Source organism: Terrapene carolina, unplaced genomic scaffold (genome assembly GCF_002925995.2).
Source record: "Terrapene carolina triunguis isolate 2854851 unplaced genomic scaffold, T_m_triunguis-2.0 Scaffold236, whole genome shotgun sequence".
NCBI classification, from domain to species: Eukaryota; Metazoa; Chordata; order Testudines; family Emydidae; genus Terrapene; species Terrapene triunguis.
Genome location: NW_020664587.1, coordinates 16404488 through 16431048, shown reverse-complemented (window position 1 = coordinate 16431048; position 26561 = coordinate 16404488). Strand labels below are relative to the sequence as shown.

The 26561-nt window shown below is 54.8% G+C and overlaps 2 protein-coding genes across 5 annotated transcripts in view; both read left to right on the top strand.

The window, feature by feature from the left end:
- The window catches only part of STK40 (serine/threonine kinase 40), a 39230-nt gene extending 23556 nt beyond the window's left edge, over positions 1-15674 (top strand). For all 3 annotated transcript variants that reach the window (XM_024202929.1, XM_024202930.2, XM_024202931.1), the window contains 5 exons: positions 5598-5713; positions 9788-9932; positions 10357-10476; positions 11227-11311; positions 12684-15674. In XM_024202929.1, coding sequence (XP_024058697.1) covers positions 5598-5713; positions 9788-9932; positions 10357-10476; positions 11227-11311; positions 12684-12902 — 685 coding nt within the window. In that variant the 3' untranslated portion in view covers positions 12903-15674. The remainder of the gene's footprint in view (positions 1-5597; positions 5714-9787; positions 9933-10356; positions 10477-11226; positions 11312-12683) is intronic.
- A 4109-nt stretch (positions 15675-19783) lies between these two features.
- EVA1B (eva-1 homolog B) overlaps positions 19784-26561 on the top strand; it is an 11519-nt gene continuing 4741 nt past the window's right edge. Inside the window, exon 1 of one of the 2 annotated variants that reach the window (XM_026657077.1) lies at positions 19784-19898. The gene's annotated coding sequence lies outside the window, so the exon portion shown is untranslated. Of the gene's footprint in view, positions 19899-22096; positions 22202-26561 lie in introns of those variants that run through there. The other variant, XM_026657078.2, reaches the window with a different exon arrangement.

The window sequence follows — 26561 nt, the reverse complement described above, 5'->3', positions numbered from 1 at the left end:
TAACTTAATCTCTCTAACCAGGTCACATACACTGTTCCTAAATTATTACATTGTACGTCCCTGTCCATCAGTTGCATCTTGATGGCAGTGCCTTTGGAGTATGATTTGTGAGAGGCGAGGGGAACAAAAATTGTCTAATTTGACTTTGTAAACAAATAATCCAGATTGAATTTCATACCCTAATTCTAGATGGACTTGAGCCTGAAATTTCCATTCTTAGCTGTTCCGTAGAAGGCTGCTAATACACATGGCAGAGTTATTGCCGATTAGTTTTCAGTTTCTAATGTTAATCCCTTCTACACTGCGCAATTTGAGCAAAGCTTAACTGACTGCTGAATTCAAACGGGTAATCAGCCTCTAATACTAATTCTGAGGCTTCCGGAGCAAAGTCTATGAAAATCTCATTCTTACTGCCAAACAATTAAGGGTTATTTTCATGCTTTATAGAAGGCAGGATAAAACCTTTGAAGAACCTATGGCCAGCGATAAGACCAGGTCAGACTAGATGATCATCATGTCTTTTCTGGCCTTAAACTCTACAAATCTATAAAAGACAAAGTCTATAGCAAGGAGAACATAAGTGGGCGGGTGATGGTGGTGCCCTGTGCTAGACAGGAGGCCAGACTATCACATCAGTCTTCTGGCCTTAAGCTCTGACTCTGAACAGCTTCCTTTCTGCAGGCTGGAGAGTGGGTAGGGACTGGATTGGGAAATGGATCTTATCTCGGTAGGACATTGAAGAGAGAAGGGAACAGATGCTGGCTTTACCTGTAAGCTAGTAGTTATTGTCGGTCTTTCTGGGGTTTTACTAGTAAAGACAAAATGCAAGTAAGCATAGAAAAGATATGATGGTTTGACAAGTCTAAAGCACCTGGGTTTCTGTGGGGGTTGGGATGTTCGGATGCTAAACTGTACCTCACCTGGGATTATTCATGTTGTATATAGCTCAGATCAAACTAGCTTTATAAGATCCACTCATAATTATAGATTAGTGCGGGTCTAGGCTGCAGCAGGATATAAAAAGCACTGCATTAATGCAAGATCCCCCTTAAAGAACAGTTATCTGTAGTCAGTTTTACATTTACTTTGCAGGTTTTCATCGTCTGACTTACAGGGGAAAAAAACTTGCTCAGTTTACAGATCAGACGATGTTTTGGTAACTGCTGACACCAAATTCCGCCTCGGTCTGAAAATCCCCCTTTATTGCCTCTTACCTCATCACTAGTAACAAAGATTCTGTAGCTGGGATTTATCTGACCATTCGGGTGCACAAGGCAGACTAGAACCCTATTGGTTCTGCAGGGCTAATGGGAGTAAAAGTGTAGTCAGTAAAGTGCAGTCAAATCCCAAGATGTGTAGAGAGCTAGACATGTTAGTAAGCTGTAAATTGGTCCCATATTTACATGGTCACACTTCTCACTAGCACCACCCTCTATATTCAAGCTAGGAGCCTTCTGAGTGGTCCTTTTAAAATCTGTGTTCAGCCAGTTCTCACCGGCTAAGCTGACCCTTCTGTCTCTCCCCAAGTTGTATTTGACCCCAGACACCTGTTTGTGCTTTCTTATTTTTCCTTGCAGGATGGGTGCTCCTAGCCTGTTTCCTGCTTTCATTCTGTTGTCGTGCTGACTCCCTTTCCAGCTTCAATTGTATTTTGCTGCTGCTTCTTTCACGACTGGTTTGAAGTTGCTTAAACTCTGGGACTTGATTCTGCCCTCAGTTGCACCTGAGCTGCCCCATTGAAGACAGTGGGCTTGGGTGGGTGTAAAGAAGGCGGAAAGGGGCCCTTGTTTTTGTGGAAATGAGCCAGGAGTTAATTACTTCTGATCATTTATTTCAGTTAGGCTTTCAATTTCTCTTCCACTGGTCAAACAGCAGGATTTTCTGTCTTGGAGCCATTGTGCACCAACTCTAGTGCTGGTGGTGTGCATACCTCAGAGGGCAGGATCTGGTCCTCAAGTTGTGTTTGGAAAATAAAAACAGGGGGCTGCCCAGCCTAAAATATTCAAGCACCCAGATACATTCCCCTTCTCTGGAGAAAGTGAACTCCCCTGTTCCAGGGAGGTTGGCACAGCTTCTCTTCTTTTTTATGGGTGGGAGGTGCAACCCAAGTTCCTAGAAAAGAAAAAAACAGAACATCAGCCAGAAGGCTCATAACTGAAGTGTGACTCATTCAAACCAAACGGCGCTGATGCAAATCTCCGTTTATTTCTCTCTCCCAGTCCTGTTGGAATGGGATTGACTGCCTTGAGGGAATAAAGCCATCATTTCTCTGCAGTTAAATTGTAAGAGCTGGTCACCAGTGTCTCAGTAACCCAAGTAAAGCTGCCAAAAAAAAAAGTGGAGGATCTTTTGAGTTAATCTTGTTTTCTGACACTCATTCAAAACTGGACTTTAATTCAGTAACCAGTGGCTCAGTTCTGAATGTTGCAATCCTATAGTATTATCCAACACTGCGTGCGGCTTTATTCCAACATATAGACGGCCTTGTTGGCCTTTCTTTTTGTCCCAAAAATCTAGTCTTGTCTTAACAAGACAAACTTAGCTGGTGACTTCTCAAGCCTTTTAAATATAGTGAAAATAAAGTTTGCACTTTGAGAAGAGTTAGTCGTGCTCATTAGGCCCAAAGAAGTTGTATATCACATTCTGTGTAGCAAACCCTAGGGCTTCCCTTTGTGCGTCAGTGTTAAGCTGTTCCTATCAAAACATACCTTGACTTGGAGAAACATTCATGTTCTTTCCACTCTTAGTCTCCTCATTTTTAGCCATGCATGTCCTCCCAGAACATGAGCTCCATTACTTAAAATACCTCGTTGAATGCTGAACTAATCAGTTCAGTGTTTAAAATTCACGTTTAAAGTAAAATGGCCATCTAAGTTGAGTTCCCTCTTTACTAAGCTGACGTGAATTTCACAGTAACTTTTAGAGTTCAAGATTTTAGTGAGTGTTTTAAAATAGCTTAATCCCAGTCACAACTTTCACCAGAATTGGCAAAATGCCAGGGGAACGTGTTTCCACGTGATTCAGATTACACTACTGTTTCTATTCCACTTCTCTTCTCTTGTTACCTCGTGGCAGCACCGTCGTGCAATAGTTCATCTGCATAGTCTGTATCATGGTCAGCATTCAAGCTGTGGCGCATCTCAGACACTTGTATCCAAACTTGTCAGGGAAATGGGCACTTGTTGAGCATCACTTCTGCATGTGCTTCCATTAGCTTTGTGAAGTATTGTGGTAGAGTCATCTTGTGTTGCCTTGCTAGTGTGTTGTCCCTATCTTGCCTCCAATGTCCACATGTGGAATGTTCTTCTTAGAGCTTCATATGTGTTTGGCCATCCATGGCTCCTGCATCACGCCTTGGAGTTACTTTCCAGAAGTGTTGAGAATTAATGTCTTTTATCCAGCTGCAGATTTCTAAAGCTCTGATTTGGGGTGGAAATAGTGATCACATTCTCAGTAGTTCATGTTGGGGCTGTGGGGCTGGGCAGTCAGTGTGTTACTGCACTGCTGATTATTAGATGGAAGCTCTGTATCCAGCAGTTTCAGGAATGACACAGGCTGCACTTGCACATTTCTTCTACTGTTGTACCTTGAGCTAGAGGCCAAGAGTGCACATTTCTTAACCATCTCACCCTGCAGCTCATCTGATTCATTGGATGGTGATTTGGGGCTGTCTGGTTTTCTTGTTGGGTGATGTGATCAGAGAGAAGCTGTGGGAATCTAAAGTCTTATGCTCAACTCCCCCAATACCACCCTTCTGCTCCCAGGCAGAATCTCTAGACACATGCTGGCTGTGTGTACTCAGCTCCCAGTTCCTATTTGAAGACAAACAGAAAAGTCTTTACCTACCCCGACTGAATGTTGTGGTTCCCCTGCAAGAGTTGGTGGCTTTCGGTGCAAGGAGCTGCAGGATCACAGCTGCAGGATAAGCTTTCTGTTTAACGCCTTTGGTTGCGGGAAAGAGGCAAAATGAGACTTCCCTAAGGGTCCTTGCTACAAATATCACATGCCGGGGGGGGGGGACCAAACCGTAGTCAGGGCTGTGCACATGCATCCCTTACTAGCGAGATGGGAAAGGCATTTGAAGTGACACCAAGATGCTTGGGTATAAAGAAAGGTTTTAGCAAATATATGCTAGGTTTACTCTTGTCTAAAACAACGAGTTTTATGGCTAGAATGCCATTAACTGAAGAGAGAAACTCACTGGATCGTCTACAACAATGAGTCGTTGAAAAGGGGCAGGGAGGTAAGCTTTTGACTAGCTTGCTGTGTAGAGGGCCAATGATTTGGGCTGATCAGAAATGTTCTTTCGGTGCCAGACATGCCTGTTGTAAAAACCCATGTTTTCTCTGTTGGCTGCAGTGGTGGAGTTGGCAGACTGTCACTTTATAAAATGCAAACCACAGACATCACGTTCCTAGGCTAATGAAAATACTGCAGCCATTGTCACCTGGAAAACAGATCCCAGCATGAAAACCTCTGGCTAGCTCAGGCCACCCCCAAAGTAGCCAGTGCAGCAGCTTGATTCTACATTTGCAAATCAGATCAGATTTCAGTGCCTCAAGAAAGCCAAGCAACTCTGAACGTCTTCGTGTCTGTTAATCTAAACACTGAGCCTTTTACGTCGCTAGCAAAGCTTGGATCTGCCATCCTTCCACAGCGTGTCTCTTGACATTCCACTTTTAATCTCTTGACAATAGTCTAATGGGAGTCTTTTGAACGTCAATCTTGTTTCTTCAATAAAAATAATGGGGAAACTCTCTCCATTGCCAACCCATACTTGATTTTTGATTCTTCTAATATTTCATGGATAATTTTGACTGACTTAATCCACACCTGCCAGCTCTACATTAGAAATACTTTCCCAGAGTATAATAATGTCATCTTCTAGACAGTGGCTTTGGCCTCCATTCTTTGAGTTTTATGTTAAGATTCTTAGATTGTTCAAGTGACTGTTGAAAGTAACATGGAGGTAATTAATTTCATAATGAGCTTAACTCCAAGAATTTCTTAAATCAGATCAGGAATCCTGTAGAAACAAGGGTATTTTGGTGTGAAAAATGTGTATATCTAAAGTTTTTTTTATCCTCTTTACCTAGAAACAGTTATCCATAAAGAACCCCCTAGTTATTGATTAACCATTGTCTGCACACTGGGTACTTTCATGTAAAGCGTATCCATGAAAGCCTGGTTGTGTGCCGTGAAACACCGCTGCAGCGGAGTACTTGTTTGAAGATGGGTCTGTGGAAAGATTGGGGGGGAAAGAGGGTCAACTTCTCAAATGAGAAAGCTGCCCTTTCTTGCTGCTCACAAGAGGTGGTAGAGATTTTAAAGCCCAACACAGAGGTCCAGCTGGGCACTTTGCCCCTTGCAGATACGATGCCAAGTCCTATTTTAGCATATTTAGAATGCCTCTCCCTCAGAATGGGCTGGGTTTATAACCACGGCTGCCAGTGTAAAGCTAGCCTTTGCTCGGTGTTTTATTGGCTTCCTGCAAAGAAGTATAGTTGTTTCTGCCTTAGTGTTAATTCCCTTGGTTCACAGTGTCTGGCTCCTGGCCTGGCTCTCCTTGCTCATTAATGCCTTGTAATCCTCCCCAGGACTCACCGAATAACCATAACAAACTTCTGTCTTGGAAAGCACCTAGTGAGCGAAGACGACTTGCTGAAGGATCAGCGAGGGAGCCCCGCGTACATCAGCCCAGACGTTCTCAGTGGTAGGCGATCCCCTTCCTTCCTCAGCGGGAGTTCACAGCCCCTGCGCGTGTGGTCAGCTTTGTTTTATTTGTATGCTGCTCTTGTTACTGGAAGAGAACTCTGTCTAGTCTTGTTCCCAGATGTAACATGCCTCTAAGATCCTCTTACACCCCAATATTAGAACTAGTCTATTTTCCAGCCGGGCGGGGAGGGGAAGGGAAGAGTGTTTGTAATTCTTGGATTAAGCTACACCGGAACAATGCTCTCTGACTCTGAAATCAGCATGTCCACACGTGGAGTTGGTCAGGAATCCTGACTGAGTCCATGTGTAGACAAGCTCTTGGGCTCTGTCTTAATTCTGTCCCGCGAGGGATCTGTGCAGCTTAGCACATCCCACACAAGAACCAGGGCTCAGTCAGTGCTGACACCTCAGGCGTGTAGCACTCGCCCCTGGCTGTGCTGTCTGATGTTACACGGCTCCCTTTTGCTTAGTCTCTGGGTGCTGCCTTGGTGGAAATTAAAGATCCCATGGCCAACGTCCCGGCCTCTGAATCTGCAATAGCGAAGTAGTAGGTGGTGGTTGTGTTTGACTAGGCAGTGACTGCACTAGTGACCTGCGGCTTTAAAGCGTTTAGGGCACCTGGCACATAGCAGGGTGTCAAGTTGGAATCCCAAGTCTGTGCTACTACAGCTGAGCTGTTTGTGCCTGGAGAGAACAGGGCTTAGTGAGCCGTGATGTTCGGTGTTGCTTCAGGGTCAGCCCTGGCTGGTTCAAGGCCTGGCCCAAGCTGGTGTTTGACAACTACCCTGAGAGAGCTTGACTTCTGTGTGTTTGGCTTCTGCCTTTTTCTGCTAGGAGACCTCCCTTGGTCTGTGGACTCTGTTGGACCCCTCTTAAAGTATCAATAAAAATGGCTTTTTATGTTCCAGGAGGCAGCAAAACCTCCAGAGACAGGCTCCTCTTTCTCTCTCTCTCTCTCTCTCTCTCTCTCTCTCTCACCATGGTCTGTGTTCTGTCTATCAGCAAGCACCGCTTAGTCCTGCCCGCAAGGCTCGAGTCTCTTCTCCTTGGCTTCATCCTGCCTGGGCAGGGGCAGAGACAGATCAGCAACAGCCGTGAGGTAGTTCACCCTGGGGTGTCTGCTTCCCATGGGTGCCTCACTGCACGTGTCTGGGCCTTGACCCTGAGATACAGCAGGCTTCTGAAAATCTCTGGGGCATTTGATCTGCTTCCTTCCAGGATCTATTTTAAGGCCCTGTCATTATCTTATGCGACATCTGTAGCATTGTAGCAGGCCAGCATGTGAGAAGTGAGCCCTTCGTTGTTTGGTCAGCTGTAATCCAGGGGCATCATTTGCCATGGAGCTTTGCACTAGAATGTAGTGACTAGCTGCAGCAATGCCTGGCTGCTTCTTGACTCAATTGGGGCAAGTACAGAGATTGGGGGCGGGGTAGGAAGGTGGGCAGGATTTTTAATTTTGTTCATCTTATCCTCTCCCCTCAATGCCTGATACAGAGGAACCGAGTGAGCCTCCAGAAGGCAAAGCCCCATAGGTCCATGTTACCCAGTATCTGTCCTAAGCCAGCAAACGCCCAGGGCCTCTGTGCAGAGAGACTCGCAGGCCAGAACTTGCTGAGAGCTCTGCAGGCCTGTAAGCATCTCGTCTCCTTCTCGAGGTATTGTGAGCTCCTGTGGCCAAGTGGGTGGGGTGAGTTAAGTACATTTCAGGGCACTGGGGCAGTCTGAGCAAAACTGGCTGCTCTTTGTGACGGAGGTTGCTTGGAACTCCCTGCTGCTGTCTCCAGCCCTCCTGCTTTGCTGGGGCTTCTCCTCGCTCATCAGTGGGGTTCTGCAGTAATCTGGCCTGGGCCCGGGCCCTGCCTGACCTTGCCGCTCAGGGCTGCGTAGTGCTACTGGGAGCATTTCTTTGCTCTTCTAAAATCTCCCTTGTTGCCAAATTTGGGAATGACACATCTGTGGGCCCAGCCCTGCAAGGTTCTGGGCACCCTCCAGTCACATTGACTTCCCTGGAGTAGAGGCTGCTAAGGGCCTTGCAGGATAGAGCCTTGTATATTGGGACAGCCCACAGCTGCAGCACCGATGGCAGACCTTCCCAGGCAAAAGCGCTCTGTGGTTCTGGGATGGATCCCTCTGGCATGAGCACCTTCCGAGCCAGTCCTGTGAAAGGGAAGAGTCTGTGTGTAACCCTGCACCCCCAGGAGACTCAGGCTGGCGCCTGCAGTAAGAATGCAGCTCGGGAACCACTCAGTCCGTGGCCACAGTATCCTCTGAACCTGGCAGCAGACGAGACCCAAGGCCATCAGATTTTCCTTCCAAACTAGATGTTCATTTAGTTTCTAAGAGACTGTTCTTGGTGTGGTGGAGCCTCCTTCTGTCTGCATGTCTAATATTCCGGGGCGAGGGGGAGCTAAAGCAGCAGGGATCATTACTCCTTGTTTTAGGGCTCTCGAAGGAGCTGTCTCCTGCTAGGAGATGGGCTGAATGTCATGGCTGACCCAGTGTCACTGCAGAAGTCGGCAAGGAAGGAGGAGGGTGAGGTGCCTCTTGAGCTGCACAAAGCAAAGAATAATTAGTACCGATACCGAATGCTGCAGCGGTGACTCACTGGTGACTCAGAGGAAGTCGTTCCCTTAATCCTGTGCTGTGGTACAGCAACAGGAGCTCCTGCAAGCTCTTCTGTGCATGATTGATGAGGTGACTGACTGCAGGGATTCTAAAGCAGCAATTCCCTCTAGCGCAGGGGTAGGCAGCCTAGAGCACACGGGCCGAAGGCGGCACGCGAGCTGATTTTCAGTGGCACTCACACTGCCCGGGTCCTGGCCACCGGTCCGGGGGGCTCTGCATTTTAATTTAATTTTAAATGAAGCTTCTTAAACATTTTAAAAACCTTATTTACTTTACATACAACAACAGTTTAGTTATATATTAGACTTATAGAAAGAGACCTTCTAAAAACGTTAAAATGTATGACGGGCAGGTGAAACTTTAAATCAGAGTGAACAAATGAAGCCTCGGCACAGCACTTCTGAAAGGTTGCCGACCCCTGCTCTAGCGGATTCCAGAGTGCCATGGGGGCTGCAGTGGATGCTGAGGCATGGGGGAGAGGTTCTCTGAGCTGTGCCTCTTAATGTCCGACTTCAGCAACCATCTATTTCAGATCTCACCTAAGGGCTGAGTCATGTCAGCTCAGTTGGGTGCATCATGTGTGACCAGCTTGGGAGTCTGCACCTCTACATGAATGGTAATGTGTCCTATACAGCCAGGCGATAGGGGCTGTGTGGTAGTAGCTTTCAGATTGGGGCTAACCTGAGGTGGATGTTTTTCCAGGTTCTTTTCCCAGTCCCCCCCATGCTTCTGATTGCAGGGGTCTTTAGTCTTCTGTCGTTTCACTCTTGCCAACAATGAAATTCCTCTGAACCTTATGAACCAGAGTTGGAACAATACACACCTAGGAGTAACTTTGCCCAATACGTGCAGCACCTAGTGTGGTGGACACTGATCATCAGTGCATGGCAGTGGGGTTGGGGAACAAAATAAATGCCCCCAGGGCATCCCCGGTGTGGATGTAGAGGAGACAGGACTTTAGAGGAACCCCAGATGGGTTCAAGATACTCATTCTATCTGCTTCTGGACAAAGGAAGGGCTGCGGGAGCACTACCAGAATATGAACCTGCAGCTTCAGAGAGCAGGATAGGCCACATCCCAAGCCCCTGTGAAGTGCTGCATGGTGTCAGGCCATGAGAACTTGCAAATTTAATGTAATCTCAAGGTCCTGTGGTAAATAACTTTTCCCCTCAGACAGGGGAAGGCTTCAGCTAGAGAACAGCTTGACTTCTTACCCATCAGTGTGCATCCCGCAGAGGGGAGTTCACGTGCACACTGCATGCACTGTCTTAATGGAGACTCCTTCGAAAGGTGGCTGGCTAGCTCAGGAGCCAAAGGGTTATAATCATGCTGATCTAATGCCGAAAGAAGAACTTGCTTGGGAGACGGTTTCTGTGCTGCGCCATACTGAATGAGAGCCCAAGGTCGCAGCATCGCGTGACCTGCTTTTGTCCCTTCCTCTCTCCAGGTCGGCCGTATCGTGGGAAACCCAGCGATATGTGGGCACTGGGCGTGGTGCTCTTCACCATGCTGTACGGCCAGTTTCCCTTCTATGACAGCATACCTCAGGAGCTCTTCCGCAAAATCAAGGCTGCCGAGTACACCATCCCTGAGTGAGTGACCCAGCCCCTGGCGCGCCCAGCCCCTAGTGCATGCGGAACAGTGGCTGTGGGAGCTCCAGCTAGCGAAAGGCCCTGGGCGTCAGTGGTGCTGGGTGCAAGTGTTCCAGCATACAGTGGCCTACAAGGATGCAGGAGCTGTGCTCTGGCACCTTGTTCTAAATGTGAGCAAGGCCCTAGCACTGCTGCCCCCAGCTTGAACAAGGAAACATGGAAATCAAACCAAAGGAAATCAAACCCAGTAGTTAATTTTGAGCTCTAGTGAATCCAAGCACGGCCCTTGCACTGCATGTGCTGCCCTGCTCTCCCGTCCCCTGCCCCACACCAGCCTCCGGCTATTCCTCCCACATCCAGCAATCTCTGGGTTGTGTAACCATCGTGGCCTTTGTCTTGCTCTGACGGCACGTTTCTCTGGCAGAGATGGGCGGGTTTCTGAAAACACTGTGTGTTTGATCCGAAAACTGCTGGTGTTGGATCCGCAGCAGCGTCTCACGGCCTCCGAAGTACTGGAATCCCTCAGCTCCATCATAGCATCGTGGTGAGTGCTTCCAGCTTGAGAGGATAGGGAGTTTGTGCTTCCTGGGGGTCAGGCGTACCTCGCTTGTGCAACAGGAATATGTTGCTATTGAGACTTGGCCGGCCCACGGTTTGTAACCAGCGATATGAAGTCCAACTAAGTAAAACCAGGCATGAGCCCTGAAAAGGAAACAGGGTAGATGTTTCTGTTCTAAATTAGAGAATTTAATCCTGGGGGGGACAGGGATGCCATTTAAGGATAAATCTGACTCCAGAACTGTGCACGTACTAAGCAAGAGGAAGCTCCTCTGTCTCAGCCCCTAGCCAAGGTCCCATTCCAGCAACAGTTCCCTGTTCTCCCCCCCCCCCAACAGTTCATTTGAATTACCCCCATGTGACCCCCCAGCTGTGCAGTGCAGTCTCTGCTGCAGAATGCCCCCAAGCCTGGAGCTAGAGTGGGCACCCGGTGAGTCAGCAGCAGACTCAGCAATTTCTGGAACACGGGCTATTTTCATTTCTGCCTAAACAAGGCGGTAAGAGTGCCACATCCTGCTTAGAGCACTGGCAAAAACCGAGAGTGTGAAGTAGCGTCTTCCGTGGCGTAGTGTGCGAGGCACCGAGACAGACGCCCGCCCTAGAGATGCCTGGTTAGCTGGAGCTGCAGTGAGCACACAGGTGCTGCGTGGCAGGTGGGACGTACCCTGTCTGTGTTTAGTGACTCTGGTGTGTCTGTGCCATAAATTGCTAATGCACTGTGTTCTCCACACCCCAGGCAGTCCATGTCCTCACTAAGTGGCCCTTTGCAAGTGGTGCCTGATATTGATGACCAGGTGACTAACCCAGAAACCCCCCAGGAGGTAAGAATGCAGCGTGGCAGTGAGCTTATTTCACAGGGTGTTGAGATATAGAGAGGCTTTGGTTGTGGTGGGCAGATAACCAGTTGTCCTGCCGAGTGGGCACATATGAGAATTTGTCCCTGCTCTGACAGCCAGTTCCTTTCCCCCAGGCCTCAGCACACTTCCCATTCAGTTGCCTTTCTCCTCAACTCCCACTTTCTGTTGTCCCTTCACTTACCTTGTGTCGTCTTGTCAGGAGGACCCCTGCCATCCACAGCACCTCCCCTAGACAGGGAGGGGAGCGCTGCTGGAATCACAGTGCAGAAGGTGGCGTGAGCTCTCAGGTCTCCGTCGGTAACAATGACTCTAGGTCAGGGGTAGTCAGTCAGACTGTGGGCCAAATCCGGACCACCAGATGCTTTTCAGCGGCCCCTGAATTTTTTTATTTACTCATTATCATTATTTTCTATTATTTTCTCTGGCGTTTGGACCTTGACTATACCTTGACCAAGAAATTTGGACCCTGGCAACCAATAATGGACTCCCCGTGCTCTACGGAATAGTTGCCGATGCCCTGTTGGGAGGCATCGACAGTGGAGCTCTGCAGAGGAAGCAGCTGGCAGCACCGGCTCGCTCAGCTCACACATACTATGTTGGGCTCTTAGCTTTTCTGTTTAACAATTGGGCTTGAATTTTCCATGTGTAAATGAGCTCCCCAGAGTTGCTGCTTCACTGCGGGGAGAACCAGGAAGTGGTAGCAGCACTACCTCTGCACCTCTCGCGTATTCTGCCGAGTGAATAAACATCCTGTTCTCTTTGCCAGTGCATTTGTGTGGGAAGTGATGGCTGGTGACCTTGCTGCGCCAGCACACCTCTTAGAGCCTTCGTACTGCTCCACACTAAGCAGCCCGGGCTGCGTTCCCAGCCTTGGGGAAAGTGGCTGCCTCTTGGCCCACTCACCTCGTGGTCAAATTACTACATTGCAAAGTCCCAGATCAAGTGTAGTTGGCAGCTCTGGGGTGAGATGCCCACCCTTTGCCCATTCTGAGTGGGCAGGGGCATCTTTGTTGTCCAAGGGACAGCTCATGATTGCCCCATTCCTACTTTTCCCTGGTGGTGACTGCATGGGAACCCTATACGTGTCTGTGTTAGTAGACAGGATGCCCAGAGGCCTGCATGCTTTGGTTAGGTGAACTCGTTCGCTGCTTTATCAGTAGCTCAGGACTATCTAAATTGGGTATTGGCAAAGGCACATCAATGCGCTGAGAGTGCCAAGGCTAATGAGTTCTTGGCTGTTAGGCCTCAGGGGCGCTCACCAACTGGCTGTGCACAAGCGTGCTTTGCCACGGGACTGGCACTCCCACAGCGCTGACTCACTTTGTGTTGTCTGCAGGCGAAGGTGACCGAAGAGTGCTCGCAGTACGAGTTTGAGAACTACATGAGGCAGCAGCTGCTCCTGGCTGAGGAGAAGAACACGCTGCACGAGGCGAAGAGCTTCCTGCAGAAGCGGCAGTTTGGGAACATCCCGCCCGTGCGGCGCCTGGGGCATGATGCCCAGCCCATGAACCCTTTGGATGCTGCCATCCTGGCCCAGCGATACCTTCGGAAATAGCTTCCCACACATCCAACAGCACAAGCACCATCCTGCAGTCTGCCTTTCACGTCGCTACTACAGCTCGACAGCAATACCTGTGCCCTGTGATAGAGATTAATGTAGCAGCTCCTTCAAGCTCTGTTAAGGGACACGCCTCATGCTCGCTCTGTTGGAGGGAGAAGACTTTTGAGAAAGGTAGTTTTGGAAGCAGCAAACTCTTGGCATCTTTTGGAATCTCCGATTTTTAAATCCAAGCCTGGATGACTAATCTGCTTTTAATCATGACTTTTTAATCTACCTCTGTCTTTTTAACTGTGCTGTTCTCTGGATGGAGCAAAGCCTCTGGGAAGGGAGACGATTACCAAGGGTGAAATCAGTTTGTGGCTGAGTGTGCAGTATGGAGAGTTGGCTGGTAGCATTTGCTCCATATGGTTTGAATAAGCTTAATTTTATCTGGGTTTCATGAAAGTAACAATTTCTTGAAACCTCCCACCCCTTATCTGCATGAAACCTTTGTTCTATTTTTAACACAACACCTGGGTTGGATATAGTTTGTCTAATCCTGGCTGATGTCTGGCGTCTCCGTAACAGCACTTTGGGCCTTTTAATAAGCTTCATACGAACATTAACATCCTGGTTACCTTAGACAGCTAAGAAATGAAGCCTGTTTCCTGAGCAGTGGGACTGGCGGGAGATGCCAATGACCATTTCAGGCCAGCATTATGAAGCTCTATAAAGTCATTCCAGGCTTATTCAGAGGTTTTGCAGAACCCCATTTAGCCCGTCTTGGCCCTGACTCCCCTCTCACCTCTCACGGATTCCTTTAGCCTCTCGAGAATATATGATTGATCCTGTTTTTCAGTAGCTTATCTAAGGTGCAGTAAATTTGCATTAATTCTGTTAGCATTTTCACCGTTCATTGTGGTACACAGATAATATATGAGTTATAATGTGAAAAAGTTCCCTAGAATAATCTGTGTAGAATTAGAGGGAGGGGTTGGCTAAAGCCTCTACTGGACGTGCTCTCGAGTTTCTCTTGCCCTCCCAGTCCTGCCATGCGAATCTGGTGCTGTTCCTCTGGGCTGGCCATTGGGAGTTAGCGTGGACAGGGACGTCCCAGCTTCCACCACCAAATGCCATTAAATAAGCATTGGGCTGTGTTGAGAACAGGATAGATCATTTCTGAGCCTCATTTTGTGAACTGGATGCCGGTCTTGCCAGAGAACTGTTCTCACCAGAGAGATCCCATGGCCTACGCTGCCCGATCCAGGCGTCTGATTAAGCCAGAAGCCAGTTTTGCTTTTCAAATGCGGTCTGTCCCCTAGACCTGACCACACACTGTTCCCAGCCGTAGCTTGGAGCCCCACAGCACTCACGCGAATAAGCTTTAATGTAATGGTCTCTCTCTTCGTTGTGGTAACCAAAGAAACCACCTGATTTCAGTGGAGCTATATAAAACAGCAGTCGTGTGGAGAGCAGGGAGCTGGCTGGGCGGGTGCGAGGAAATGCTGGAATAACCCATGTGAGAAGCCGGCAATCCCCGGACCCTGGCGTGGAGATGGGAATTGTGCTGGCCACAGGTTGGGCTCAGGGTTGCCAAATCAAAAGTACTTCTCACTAGATACAGGGGTTTGTGCTGAGAAGTAGCGACATCAGCCAAGTACCTGGAACAGGTGCTCGCTGGCTCAGCCCCCGTGTCACTGGGTATCCAGTAGAGCTGCTGAGGGGCCGCAGCCCGGGCAGTCACCAGCACCTGCTTCTTCGTTCCCCCGTTACGGGAGTGAGCGCAAGCATGGACTGAGGAGTGGGATTTATTTGTAGCTTGTTGCCGTCTCTTGCCTAAAGGCTGGAGATGTCTTAGCCTGTTCCCAGTTGTATTTAAATCTACAGCCCTCTGTCCGTGGATTCTGCCTGTTGATGCACTCGGGGGCTGAACTGAAATTCCTTGGCAGGAATGTTAATTGTAAGCTTTGGGCATTATGTTCTGCCTCCGAACTCCCTGAAGCAGATTCACAGTGTGCAGGAAGTTAGACTTATGAACACTAACAGGGACTAGAACAGCCTCGCCAAGCTCGCCAGGATGAGCCAATAGCTTGAAGTCGTATTAGTCTCTTATTTATTTTGTTCAAAGATGCTACGTACGGGTGTGGCACCACTACCCTTCAGTGCTGTCAGCATGAGAGCTGGCATGTGGAGCCCCTTGCCATTGGCTGCTCAAAAATACCAGCCAACCACCACGTAACAGCTCTGCCAGGCAGGCCTCCCTGCGGGCTTGCCCTGCACCATGCGGGAAGGGCTTTGAGACCTGGGCACTGCACACCGTCTCAGGGCAATAGCCTGACGGCCCATTCTTGCCAGTTCCTCTTCCCCTCCACAGTTCTCACAGCAGGCTGGAGCCCAGGAGCGCTGTGTGGATTGTCGCACCTCCAGTCCCCCCTGCCGTCCCCCATCCGCCCCCCCGGTCTAGCTCGCTACTTGTTCATGTTGTGTTTTTTTCCCAAAGTTAAAGCAATATTCTGGGGACTCTGCAAAGTTGTATAATACTGAGTATTCCTGCAAATGGCTAATCACCAGTGAATGATCACATGTTTATAGTAAAGAAACTGGAAAAAGATGGCAGTGCCCGGGGAGGGTTTGAGAGCTGCTGGGTTTGGTTTCAGTAGATTAGACATATGACATGCTGTAGACAAGGATCCTAGTGTAAAAAATGGAAAAAAAAATTTGTATAAAGACATATTTTTGTACTACATCAAAACTCTTCCTGCATGTCAGCAATAAAATTTCATAATGTAGAACTGGCGTCACGTGGCCCAGCGTTGTGTGTGTGTGTGTGTGTGTGTGTGTGTGTGTGTGTGTGTGTGTGTGTCCGGGGGGTGAGGGGGGGTGACAGCATGGCCCTACGCTGAGCAGCCTGAGTGGGGAAAGATGGTGCTCTTTCTGCTCAGCCTCCCAAGGAGCCGGGGGTGAGCAGGACTAGCCCACCTGAGAATCCCTAACCCCTCCCTCATCTTCCTGCTGGGACTAGTGGGGTCTCTTGTTCCTGCTTTGGGCTCCTGCCCGAGGGACAGCCCCCAGTGTAGGGCTTGCAGTGCATGGGGTGATGCACTAGAGGGCACTCAAAGCCAGAGCCTGCCCTGGCGTTACTCTGACATGCCGGACTGAGTTCACCCGGCTGGGGGAGGGCAAATCCCCCAGGGTGTGAGTCTGGGCAAGGTGCAGGCAGCCAGGCCTGGAGTGTCCTTGGGCAGACACAGCCCCCTGCTAACACTGGCCATTCAGCAGCCGTGTCCGAAGTCTCGCTCCTGCCTTGCTGCTGGGGAGCCCACGCCCTTGGTGGGCCCTGGGCTTAGCCCCCAGCGAGCTGGGAAAGCAGCAAGAAGAGAACCCCCAAAGTGGGCAAAGGCGATGGGACACATGGGGACAGAGGAGGGAAGCATTGCAGGCCTAATGCGGGGGAATTGGGGGCAGATGTTTTCCATTCCCCGTCACTGCCCCTTCACTGTCTGGAGGGATCTGCCAGCCCTCCAGGGCAGCAGCATGTGGGGCCTGCTAACGCCCTGGTGCTGGGGAGATCTCAGGACAGGTGGCGCTTCTGTCCGAGGCCCCACTCCCAAGGGGACGATTCAGCCCAGTGTGGCTGCTGTGGGAGGAGCCCATGGGGCCATGTGAGCGTGACCCAGCCTGGAGGGCTGCCCTGCCTCTTTTTTCCTGTTGCTGCAGAGGGTGATTCCTGGGTCCCGGGTGCTGTGGGGGGTTGGGCACTTCCTAATGCGCAGCTCTTGCTGGCCTGACGGGCTCCCTGCTTTGGGGGCTGGTTTGGCAGGGATACGTCATCACTGACTGCTGAGTCAAACCCTGCACCCCCACTGGACTGGGCCCCAGGGCTTCCCCTCCCCTTGTTAGAGAAAACCACCAGGGCACCGGGCCCACAAGGCCCTGTGCTTCCCCCTGCAATAGCAGAGTGGGGCTGGGAGAGGAGCCCCCCCAACCCGAGAGCAAGCGGGGTCTGGGAATGCATAGACCCCAGGGCTGGTGGCTGGTTGTGTCCCAGGGAGTTTGAGGCTGCTCCTCCAGTCAGTTCAAGGGCTTTTCAGGCTGCCCGTTACCTGCCCTGCTGTGGAAATGTGTGGCTGGCTGGTTCAGTACAAGTGCAAGAGCAGGGGCCGAGCGCTAGAAGGCAGCTGTGGGCTGAGTTCAGGGCCGGGCCAGGCTGTTCATGTGCATTTAATAAACACCAAAAATCCCCGGCATGGAGAGCTCCAAGCTGAACTTTGCGGGAGGCCCCGACTCTGGAACAAACAGCGTACCGTGACCCCCAGTCTGTCCCCGCTCCTCCCCAATGCTCCCCACAGAGCTCACCCTAGTACCCTTCATCCACCTCAAACTGTGTCCCTGCCTCTCTGGGCCTCGGAGGGGAGCTTGGTGCTGGTTTCAGGGGGTCCGCCCCACCCAGCTGGCAGCTCCCAGTGCCTGGTGCATGATGGGATGGAAGAAAGGGCCCAGGAATGCCACAGGCTAAGAGCCCTATGTTCCCCTGGAAGCAAGCTCCTCTGACCCTCCACACATGCTCCTGCTGTTATGGGGGTCATGCCATGTGGTGCTGGCATGAGGGGGCGCACACAGCCCTGCTCCTCACAGCAGTGGTGGCACACAGAGACCCCATTGCTGGATGGCTAGCAGAGCCAGACCGCCCCGGATGCCGGGCCAGGCCACCTTGGTGCCTAGATTTCAAGCTGCTCCCAGGAGCCACCTCCTACTTATTCTCTGCGTTATGGTCCCGTGTAGAGGCCTCAACCAAGAGCGATGCCCTGGCGTGCTGGGTGCTGCACAGACCGGGGGAAGGGGGCAGAACCAGCCTCACCCCTCCAAGATCTTGGCTCCAGCAGGGAGATGAGGTGGGGGTGCTGTGCCAGACCCCTGCCCCCATGTGCTCTGATGCCACTCCCCTCTCGGAGGGCAGCAGGGATGCACAGGACTCCCTGGGTGGCCAGGTGTAGGCTTGTTTGCATTGGTGTCCTGCTCCCCTGAGGTCTGGACGTGCTGTTCCTTGCCAGGCTCCTCTGCATGCCAGTGAATGGGGGGGGCTGGCGCATCTTTGAGACACTGGCAGAGCCATCGGTGCTGAGTGACTCCCCACGAACGCGAGGGGCTCCTGTGACGAGCCGAATCTCTGCACAGAACCAAGGGGGGCAGGAGCCCTGAGGTTCCCCAGCGGGTTCATGTGGGCAGCAGGAGGGACAGAGACTGTTTTAAAAGGTGGCTGCTTCTCTGAGCAAGAGGCCAGCCCATGGCCACATGGCAGGAGGCCGGGCTGGAGGAGGGAGCAGCAGGAAGGGCTGCCTTGCGTATGGGCGCTGACCAGCCCCGGGACTTGCAGGAGGGGTGAGCTCAGCCCTCATTTGCCCAAGCTCTGTGCCTTGCTGTGCCAGCGAAGAGTAGTGTCTGGCTAGGAAATCCCTTTGCTGCACCCGTTCTCCTTGCTCCCCTGAAAGGGTTAACCGAGCACGCTGCGTGACCCCAGGCAGGTGGCCTCTGGGGGGACGTGTCTAAGTGGCTGGGGCCCTGACTCCAGGTCCGGATGGCCAGACTTCCCACGCTCTCCCCCCCCAGACTCGCCTGCCCCTCCCTCCCGCACATCCTGGAAGGCGACGGATGCTGCAGCCTTCCTTGTCCAGGGTTAGAGGCTGGAGCTGAGCCGAGGCCCCTGAGCCGAGCTGTGGCCAGTCTGCAGAGAAGGGCGGAGGCCAGTGCCCCCCACGCCTTGGCTCAGGCCCAGTGATGGTGGACTAGTGCAGCCGCTGTCCCAGGCCAGCTCCTGCCTCGCTCGCCCCACAGACACGTGCCCTGGGGAGAGGAGGGGTGCTGGCCAAGCTCCCCCGCAGGAGTGGTGCCAGGCTGGTGGCTGGTGGCCCTGGCACTGTTGCTGATAGAAGCCAGGGCAAAGCTCATGTGAGGCGTGGGGCAGGTGGAGCAGCCGGCTCTGCTTTCGCCTCCTGGGGCAGGGCTGGGCCCGGGGTCTGCGAGCTCCTGAGTGGGGGAGGATGGGGGCACATGCAGCCATTCACTGCGGGGGAGAGAGGGCCGGCAGGGCTGCTTCCCTCAGACAGAGTCCTGTGGGCTGGGTCCTGTGGGGGATGGGGGTTGATGCCCCACAGCTCCCCCTGTCCCAGCACTGGGCCCGGCCAGAGCCCAGGTCCATGCAGAGGGGCACGTGGAGGCTGCACCAAGCCCAGGGCTCACAGGCTGGTGGGTGCAAACCCCTCCCCATCACAGGGTGTGATGGGGTCAGTCCAGGCAGAGCAGTGAGGGGGGGATGGTAAGTGTCCCCCCCACCAGCACATACAGCTCGGGGCTGAGTGCGAGGTTCACTCCCTGCTCCAAATGCTCCCTGACGCCAGGGTCTCTGCCCGCAGAGTGAGGGGATGGGGGCTTGCAGCACCAGGGATCTGGGTTCGAGTCTCAGCAGCCCGCGTGACTCAGGCCCAGTCACGTATGACCAGGGTTCCTAGCTGCCAGCACGGCCCCGAGGTGCTGGGCCTCTGGCCTGGACTGTGGAGAACCTGGGGTGCTGGAAAGATGGGGGGTGGAGGGCTGGGGGGTTAAGTATGAGAGCTGGTGGGGACACTGGTTGGGCTGTGGGGGGGATTGCTGGGTGTTGGAGCCAGGGCTGGGGCAGGCCCGTCTCCTGTACTGGGCGATGCACAAAGCGCTGCCTTTGCAAAGTGTTTTCCTCAGGGCCCTGCCCCCAGCTCCCACCGTCCCGAGGGAGCCAGGTTTAACCCGCTACCCCCTCCCCCCCGTCCCAGCTTGCGGGAGGGGGCTGCCAAGGGCTGCTCTGGGGAGCGCTGACCGCCAGGCTCCTCCAAACTATTTCCTGTTGCTGCCGCGTTAATGCTAAACAGACCTTTCTCTCCCACTTCCCAGCCAAAGTGCAGCCGGCTCCTGCCGCCGTCGCGCAGCCCCAGATCCCGCATCAGCCAGGCGGCCCCGTGCCCCCCAGCGCCCCTCGGCCCGGTGAGTACCCACCCCACCAACAGCCGCCTGCTCGGTCTCCCTTTCGGTCGCTCCTACTCTGGCCTCAGTCCTTTGCAAAGGAAGCTGCAGGGGCTCGAAAAGGCATTTGGGAGGGAGCCTTCTTGCCCCAGCGCGAGGGGGGAAGCATGGCTCCCAATGGGTCAGAGCTCGGGCCAGGTCACGCACCAGCCCAGGGCATGGCCCCCTCTATCCTGCCCCCGGCCGCTCACCCACAGCACCACGGGCCCCCATCTTCTGTCTGAGTCCGTCTGCACACGCACTCCCTCCCTGGGCAGAGGCAGGGCAGCGGGAAGGCCTGGGCATGCCCTCGTCCCATGCTCCGTGCCCTGGGCCATGATACGGGGCTCTTCCCACTATGAGAAGGTGTCACATTTGGGGGTACTCCTGTGCGCTGCCCACACCGTGCCTGGCCGGCTGGATTCCCCAGCCTGGCACTCCCTCCTATGGCCCGCAGCCCCACAGCCCCCAGGGCAATGGGGTGCAAGAAACAGGCCCTTCCTTGGGCCGTGGCAAGGAGAAGAGCCAGGAACCAGAATTCCCCAAAGACGTCGGTGCCCAGGCAGCCCGGGTGCCCCCGAATGCTGCCTGCTTCGCTTTTCGTCGCCTGGTATCAAAGGGCACGGGGGGAGGCTGGTGCCAGCTCTAGGGGGCAGGAGGGCAGGTCTCACCTCTGCCCTGGCACTGCACCCAGCGTGGTTCCCCCTTACCACAGACCGTCTAGCCCCCTGTGCCCCGTATCAGCCTGGCTGAGCAGGTGCCTGGCCCAGCGCCCCCTGCCCTGCTGTCCTTCCTGCATTGCACACCCTGACTCAGTGTTAATCATTAACCAGGCGCTGCTCCTCCCTGGTGGGGCCTCTGCGGCAGGTCCATGCTGGGCTTGGCCTGGGTGCACAAGAGTGTGGGCTTTGGGGAGTCCTGCAGCAGGATTGGCTCCCAATCTAGGGAACCCTTCGCTGCTGCTGGGATCGAACTAGACTTCACGTCCCACCCCAGGGGCATCGAATGCATCAGGGACCCAGGTTGGGGTTTCCAAAAGCACCTCGGTCACCTTGGAGCACCCATTGCAAGGGCATGCAAAGTGCACGCCTCAATCACCTCGGCTGCTGGGACCCCTCCAAGGGGCTCACTGCCCCACCGAGCTCCTGGGGGGCCAGAGGCAGGTTCCGCATTGCGGGTCGGGGTTCCCTGGGGGCTCTCTGTTGTGCGTTTGGAGGGGCCCGGCTGCCTGCGGGAAGTGCTAGGAATGGCCTGTCCAGGGACAATTCTGCTGATGTGTCACATATTTGCTGCATTTCTTTCCTCATTCCTCCCTGTGTAGAGACGTTTCTGGGAAATCAGCTCACCCCTGCCAGGGCCCGAGTGCAGGGAGAGTCGCGGGAGCTCTGGAGGCGTCTCCTACCCACGCTCCTTCCATTCCACCCCAACTCTTTCCCCCACGCGTCAGACCGCACCAGTTCTCAGGGCAAAACCTCGTCCTGGCCGCAGACTGGCCTGAGGCTTCAGAGGATGGCGAGGGTTACGTGTGACTCTGGGCCATGCCTGGGGCGGAGGGGGGGGCATGTTGGGGAGATTGGGCTGTGCCTGGGACGCCATGTTGGGGTGACTCTGCTCCGTGCCTGGGGCCCCGTGTTGGGTGCGTTTGGGCCGTGCCTGGGGCCCCGTGTTGGGGTGACTGGGCCGTGTTTGAGCCACGTTCCAAGGGAGCCTGGGGATGGAAATTGAGCAAATATCTCAGCCTGGCCTGAGCATTTCTTTGAGGTTTTTAGGCTCGTTGACCCCCAAAGTAGAAGTGAATTGGGCAGTGCTGGGCCCCAGGGGTCCCCCGTGCTCCCCAACACAGGGCCAGGGGATTAGCTCGTCCCTGCTGCGACTCCCCCACCTCGGAAAGGCCCTGGGGATCCAGGGGGCAGTCTGAGGAGCAGAGGGACAGTTCATAGGGGCCCAGCGCCCCCTTTTCCCATTGCCTTTAAATCTCCCTCCTGTGGAGCTTCCTGCCGAGGGGGAGGGGAGGGGAGGGCCAGGGGAGGGGCAGGCTTGCCCTCCCCCCCACTCTCCGACAGCGACTTTTCCTGTGAGCGCTGCAGCCTGGAGTCTAACAATTATTGCCTGTGCTCACATCTGGAAGGAAGTGAGCGGCTCTTTCCACTGGCCGCCTGCACCGGGGGGGCTGGCAGCCAGCTCCTGTCCCGCCCCAGCTGCAGAGGGCCCGGGGAGCTCCAGAGCCGGCGGACGGACATGGGGGGAGCCGTGAGGCCCCTGCTGTGAAGGTGGCAGCACAAGGGGTAAGCTGGTGCCTGCGAGGCGCGCCCCTCCTTTCCCTGGCATAGCGCAGCAGGGGGTGAGGGGCCGGTGTGGGGTTGGGTTGGGGGCGAGACTGTCACGGTCCCATGCACTTCAGCATTAACCCTTGCCCGCTCCTTGGGTGAAGCGACACTGGTCAGCTTTTGCCAGGGCTGGGCAGCCGGGCTCTGTCAGCCAGAGGCCCGCGCCCTCGGCCGCCGTCTGTGCCTGGCTCTCTGGCTGCTGGCGGTGGCGGCTGGTCGCTCTGCGGGGTGCTGGGTCCGACGCCCATCGGGCTGCATGCTGCTCTTTGCTGCCCCAGTACCCCCCAGGGATCTGGCCTCTGGCTGAGTGACCCCGTGGCTCTGTTGTGGGCACCTGGACCACTCTTCCCCCTCCTCCCTCCTCCGGGGGCCCTAGAGCTGGGCAGGGCATGGGGCTGTGCTCCTGGAGCCTGCACGAACTGGGCATCTCCCTCAAATCCGCCGGCCATGTCCCCCCGGGGTTCCCATGTGCAGCCAGGGGCCAGGCCCAGCACCACTCCCCGCAGGCGGCTCTGTGGATTCCAGCCTGGGGCTTGGCCCCCAGGTCCTGCCGGCGCCCCCAGCCAGGAGCCACCGAGTGCTGCCAGCAGCTGCCTCCTGCCCCGCGGATGGGATCTCACTGCAGCCCCCAGGCAGGTGGGACCCTCCCGCCCCACAACTGGTCCCACTGCTTCGCGCTGTCATCCCCACTTCGTGCCTCCCGCTCCGGGGTAGGAAGTGGGGTCACGGCTGATCCAGCCCCACAGCAGCCAAGAGGCGCCCCCAGCCCAGCCGCCCCAGCAGCAGGGAGAAGGGAGCGAGGGGCAGAGAACAGAGCTGCCAGGGCTGAAGCCAGGCCAAGACCAATACCTTAAAGGAGGGGAGGGGGGTCGATTCTGCAGGCACACAGCTGGTGGAGCAGCCTCATGTACCGTCCATGCACCCCTGTCCTGCCCTGCCCTGCTGCCCGTCAGCCCCATCCCCGCCTGCACTGGCAGAGTCACTGCCCAGCGTGGGACACCGAGCCCAGGTGTAATCCCGGGTGCAGGAAGGGGCTGTACGGCGGGGTGGGGCCCAGGCAAACCAGGGCCATTGTGTGGCTTCACCCCACAAAGCCACCGCTGGCCTGTCCGAGGAGGAAGCCAAAGTTGGCAAGTCTCATGAGGTAAATATGCCTTTCAAAAACAAGCCCAGGCCGCCCCAGAACAAGCAGCTCGGTCCCCCTGCCCTCCCCGGGCTCCTGGTTCCACTTCCCCCCTCTCTCTACCTCTTCTCCTCTGCCCCCCCCCCCGCTAAGTAAACACATGGCCTGCAGATAAAGCGCTATGGTTTTAATTTAAAAGGCGAGGTGGGGGGGAGAAGTAAACTGGCCCCTTCTCGTTGTACTTAGAAACCTGCCAAAGGCACTAATCAGAGTTTCCCACAGATTAGGGTCCTTTGAAACAAATGGTTATGAAAGGACTAAACTTCCCGTGGTCCGGAGCCTTCCTCTGCCCCCGCCCCTCCCAGCTCCTCAGGCACAGGAAAGTTGTCAGGACAGCATCAACCACATGCCCGGCTCTTTAGAAGGGCAATAAGACCCGGTCGCTGCCCCAAAGCGTTGACAGTAGGTAGGCACCATACCAGGGAGGGAGCTGGAACGAAGGCAATAGGAAGCCACACACCTGAACTGCAAAGTAAGGGGCAGTGTCTGGTTAGTTCCCTCATTTGTTTGAAGCGTGTGGTGGGAGGGAGGACAGAGGACTGGCGGGAAGATCAGTTTGAAGGATGCATCCGAAGAAGTGAGGTTTTTACCCACGAAAGCTTATGCCCAAATAAATCTGTTAGTCTTTAAGGTGCCACCAGACTCCTTGTTGAGTTTGAAGGAAGACATGCAGATTAAAGGCAGGCCTGGAGGAGAGAGTGGGTACATGGCAGCTTGGTGCTGAGAGGGGGATCATCCAAAGCGCATGGAGGAAGTGTCAGTTCTCCCACTCCCGGGCTCTTGATTCCCTCAGGCCCAGGGCTGGGGGAGCAGGGGGCTGTGGGTAGAGATTGAGAGGTTGGAGCAGAGGGGTGGGGGAGAATCCAGGGCTGCGACAGCTCGGGGGGCTGGAGATCAGAACTGAGGGGCCATCCGCAGAGCTGGGGAGCCTCGGAGAGGGGTCAGGCTGGCAGAGGGGCATGGGCTGGCTCCCTCCCTGCCGCTCTGTGCCTGGCTCCAGCCCATGTTCGGAGCCCTTTAATTGCTCAAGCGCTAAATTCATCCCAAACGTTCAGGGGAAAGAATAGAGGCGTTTCTGTGCCCGGCTGCGGCTGCAGCTCCAGAGCCCCCAGCCAAGAGCATGTGGTCAGGAGCCCGGCGTCTGCAGATTTACTGCCATTCCACACATTGTTGGGATCATCCTATTTACTCAGCGCAAGCCAGAAACTGTCTGGGGCAGATCTGGGCAGGGGAACAGCCGTGGCGCGGCTGAGCTGGGAGAGCTGCAGCCTGCTGGAGTATCCCAGGGAGAGCCGCTGGGGGCCTGGCAGAGCCACACTTGGGACAGTGGCTTCTTAACATCTGTCCGGCTGCCAGCCAGCCCAGGCCAGGGATGCAGGCAGCAGACGGCCATGTGCTGTTATTTCATGGCTGGGGGATGGGCAGCTGGCACCCAGAGCTCGGTGCATTGGAAAACGCAGCCTGATGCTCTTTGAAGCTAAGCAGGCCTGCAGCTGGCTGGGGAGGCCCAGAAGGAACATCTGGGCAGCTGTGATTCACTAGTTAGCGGGGTACCCTCCGGCGACACGGTCATAGCACAGGGAGACAGCTGTGCTCTCACCCCTGAGGTGGCTGCATGTTGCTGGCAGGCATGGCGGTCTCTGCCGAGCTGTGTAATCTGCTCTGGGAGCCCTCGGGACGCCCGGCGCTGGAGGAGTGCCGGCGTGGGGCATCGCCAGCGCTGCCTTCCTGCCACAGGAGTGACCCTCTCCGTTGTCCTGGGGGATGCTGGGAAGGGAAGACTATTGACTGGGTTGTTTGGCTCTGCTCCCCTTCTGCTCTCCCTCTGCTCAGCTCTCAGCACAGGCCCCTCCAGCTGGGCGAGGGCAGGTCAGCCCCTGCGGACGGCCCATCGCTCCCCGGCATCTCCGCTGAGAGGCCAGCAAGGGCTGCAGTCAGGGCCAGCTGTGGTGGGGGAGTTGCCTGATTTCCACTGCTGTTCTCCCCCAGTCTGCTAGTGGCTGCGGTGAGATAGCCCATCAGATGAGGAGGGCAGGGGAATGAAGGCTCCAGCAGGAGTGGGACCTTCTGAGCCAGGCTCCTCTGAGCTGTGACACACATCGTCAAGGGAGGACAGCAGTGCTCCCCCGTAGCGGGCAGCCGGTCTAGCCCTGTGCCCCCAGCCAGTGCCCTGGCCACTGCCTGGTGTCTAGGGCCAGGTGGCGAACAAGGGAGGAGCCTGGGTTTGCTCCCGTACCTGATAGCAGCAGCAGGATGGGATCCCACAGGGGCATGGGACCCTGTGCTCCCAGCCCGCTTCCTGCCCTGGGCACTAATGGCACCATGCACTGCAGGAAGGGATGTTGGCAGGGCTCTGACTTGGGAATGAGAGAGGCCACAGCTCAGTGTGAGAGGGATCCCTGTGCACCAGCCGGGGGAACACGCCCGGTGCCTGCACGCAGAGAGCACAATCCCCAGTTGCCGTAGGCTCCATGCCCAGCTTGCCCAGGTCTGCTGAAAGCCTGAAAATCCAGCCCTGTCGGCAGAGAGGTGGCTGCATCGGACTCTGCAACGCACGACCAGGCCCCTGCCCCAAAGAGCCGACAGCAGGACCCGGAGCCCCTGGAGAACGGCAGTGCCCTAAGGCCTGGATTCTCCACCATGTCCACTCAGGGGCAGCTGGGAGCAGGTTAGGGCGACCTTGCACCACTACAGGCTGGGCAGTAGCAGAGCGTGGCTCTGCTGTACCCCTCTGGCCCCTGCTACGGGGCTGATGGGGGCAGTGGAACCAGTCCCCGCCCCACAGCTGTAGCCTGCAGGAGGAGCTGGCTCACCCCGTGGGACCCCGGGCCTAGTCGAGGGTTAGCTTTGTGCAGCTGGGGGAGCGACGGGTCACTCCTGCTCCAGGAGCTGCTCTGCCCGGCACATGGCCCTGGCACTGAGCGGGCGATGTCTGACGTGGTCTACGATGTCCTGGCACCGAGGCTGCCCTGGGCTAGATCCTCCCTGCTCTTGGTCAGAGACGCCCCCGGCTCCTCCGCGCCCAGCTCCGTCTCCTGGTAGCAGGTTCGGAGCGCCATGTGCAAACAATTCATGCCATGAGCGGGCCCTGGGCTGTCATGACAACAGCATGTCCTCTCCGTCCCTGTGGGGGGA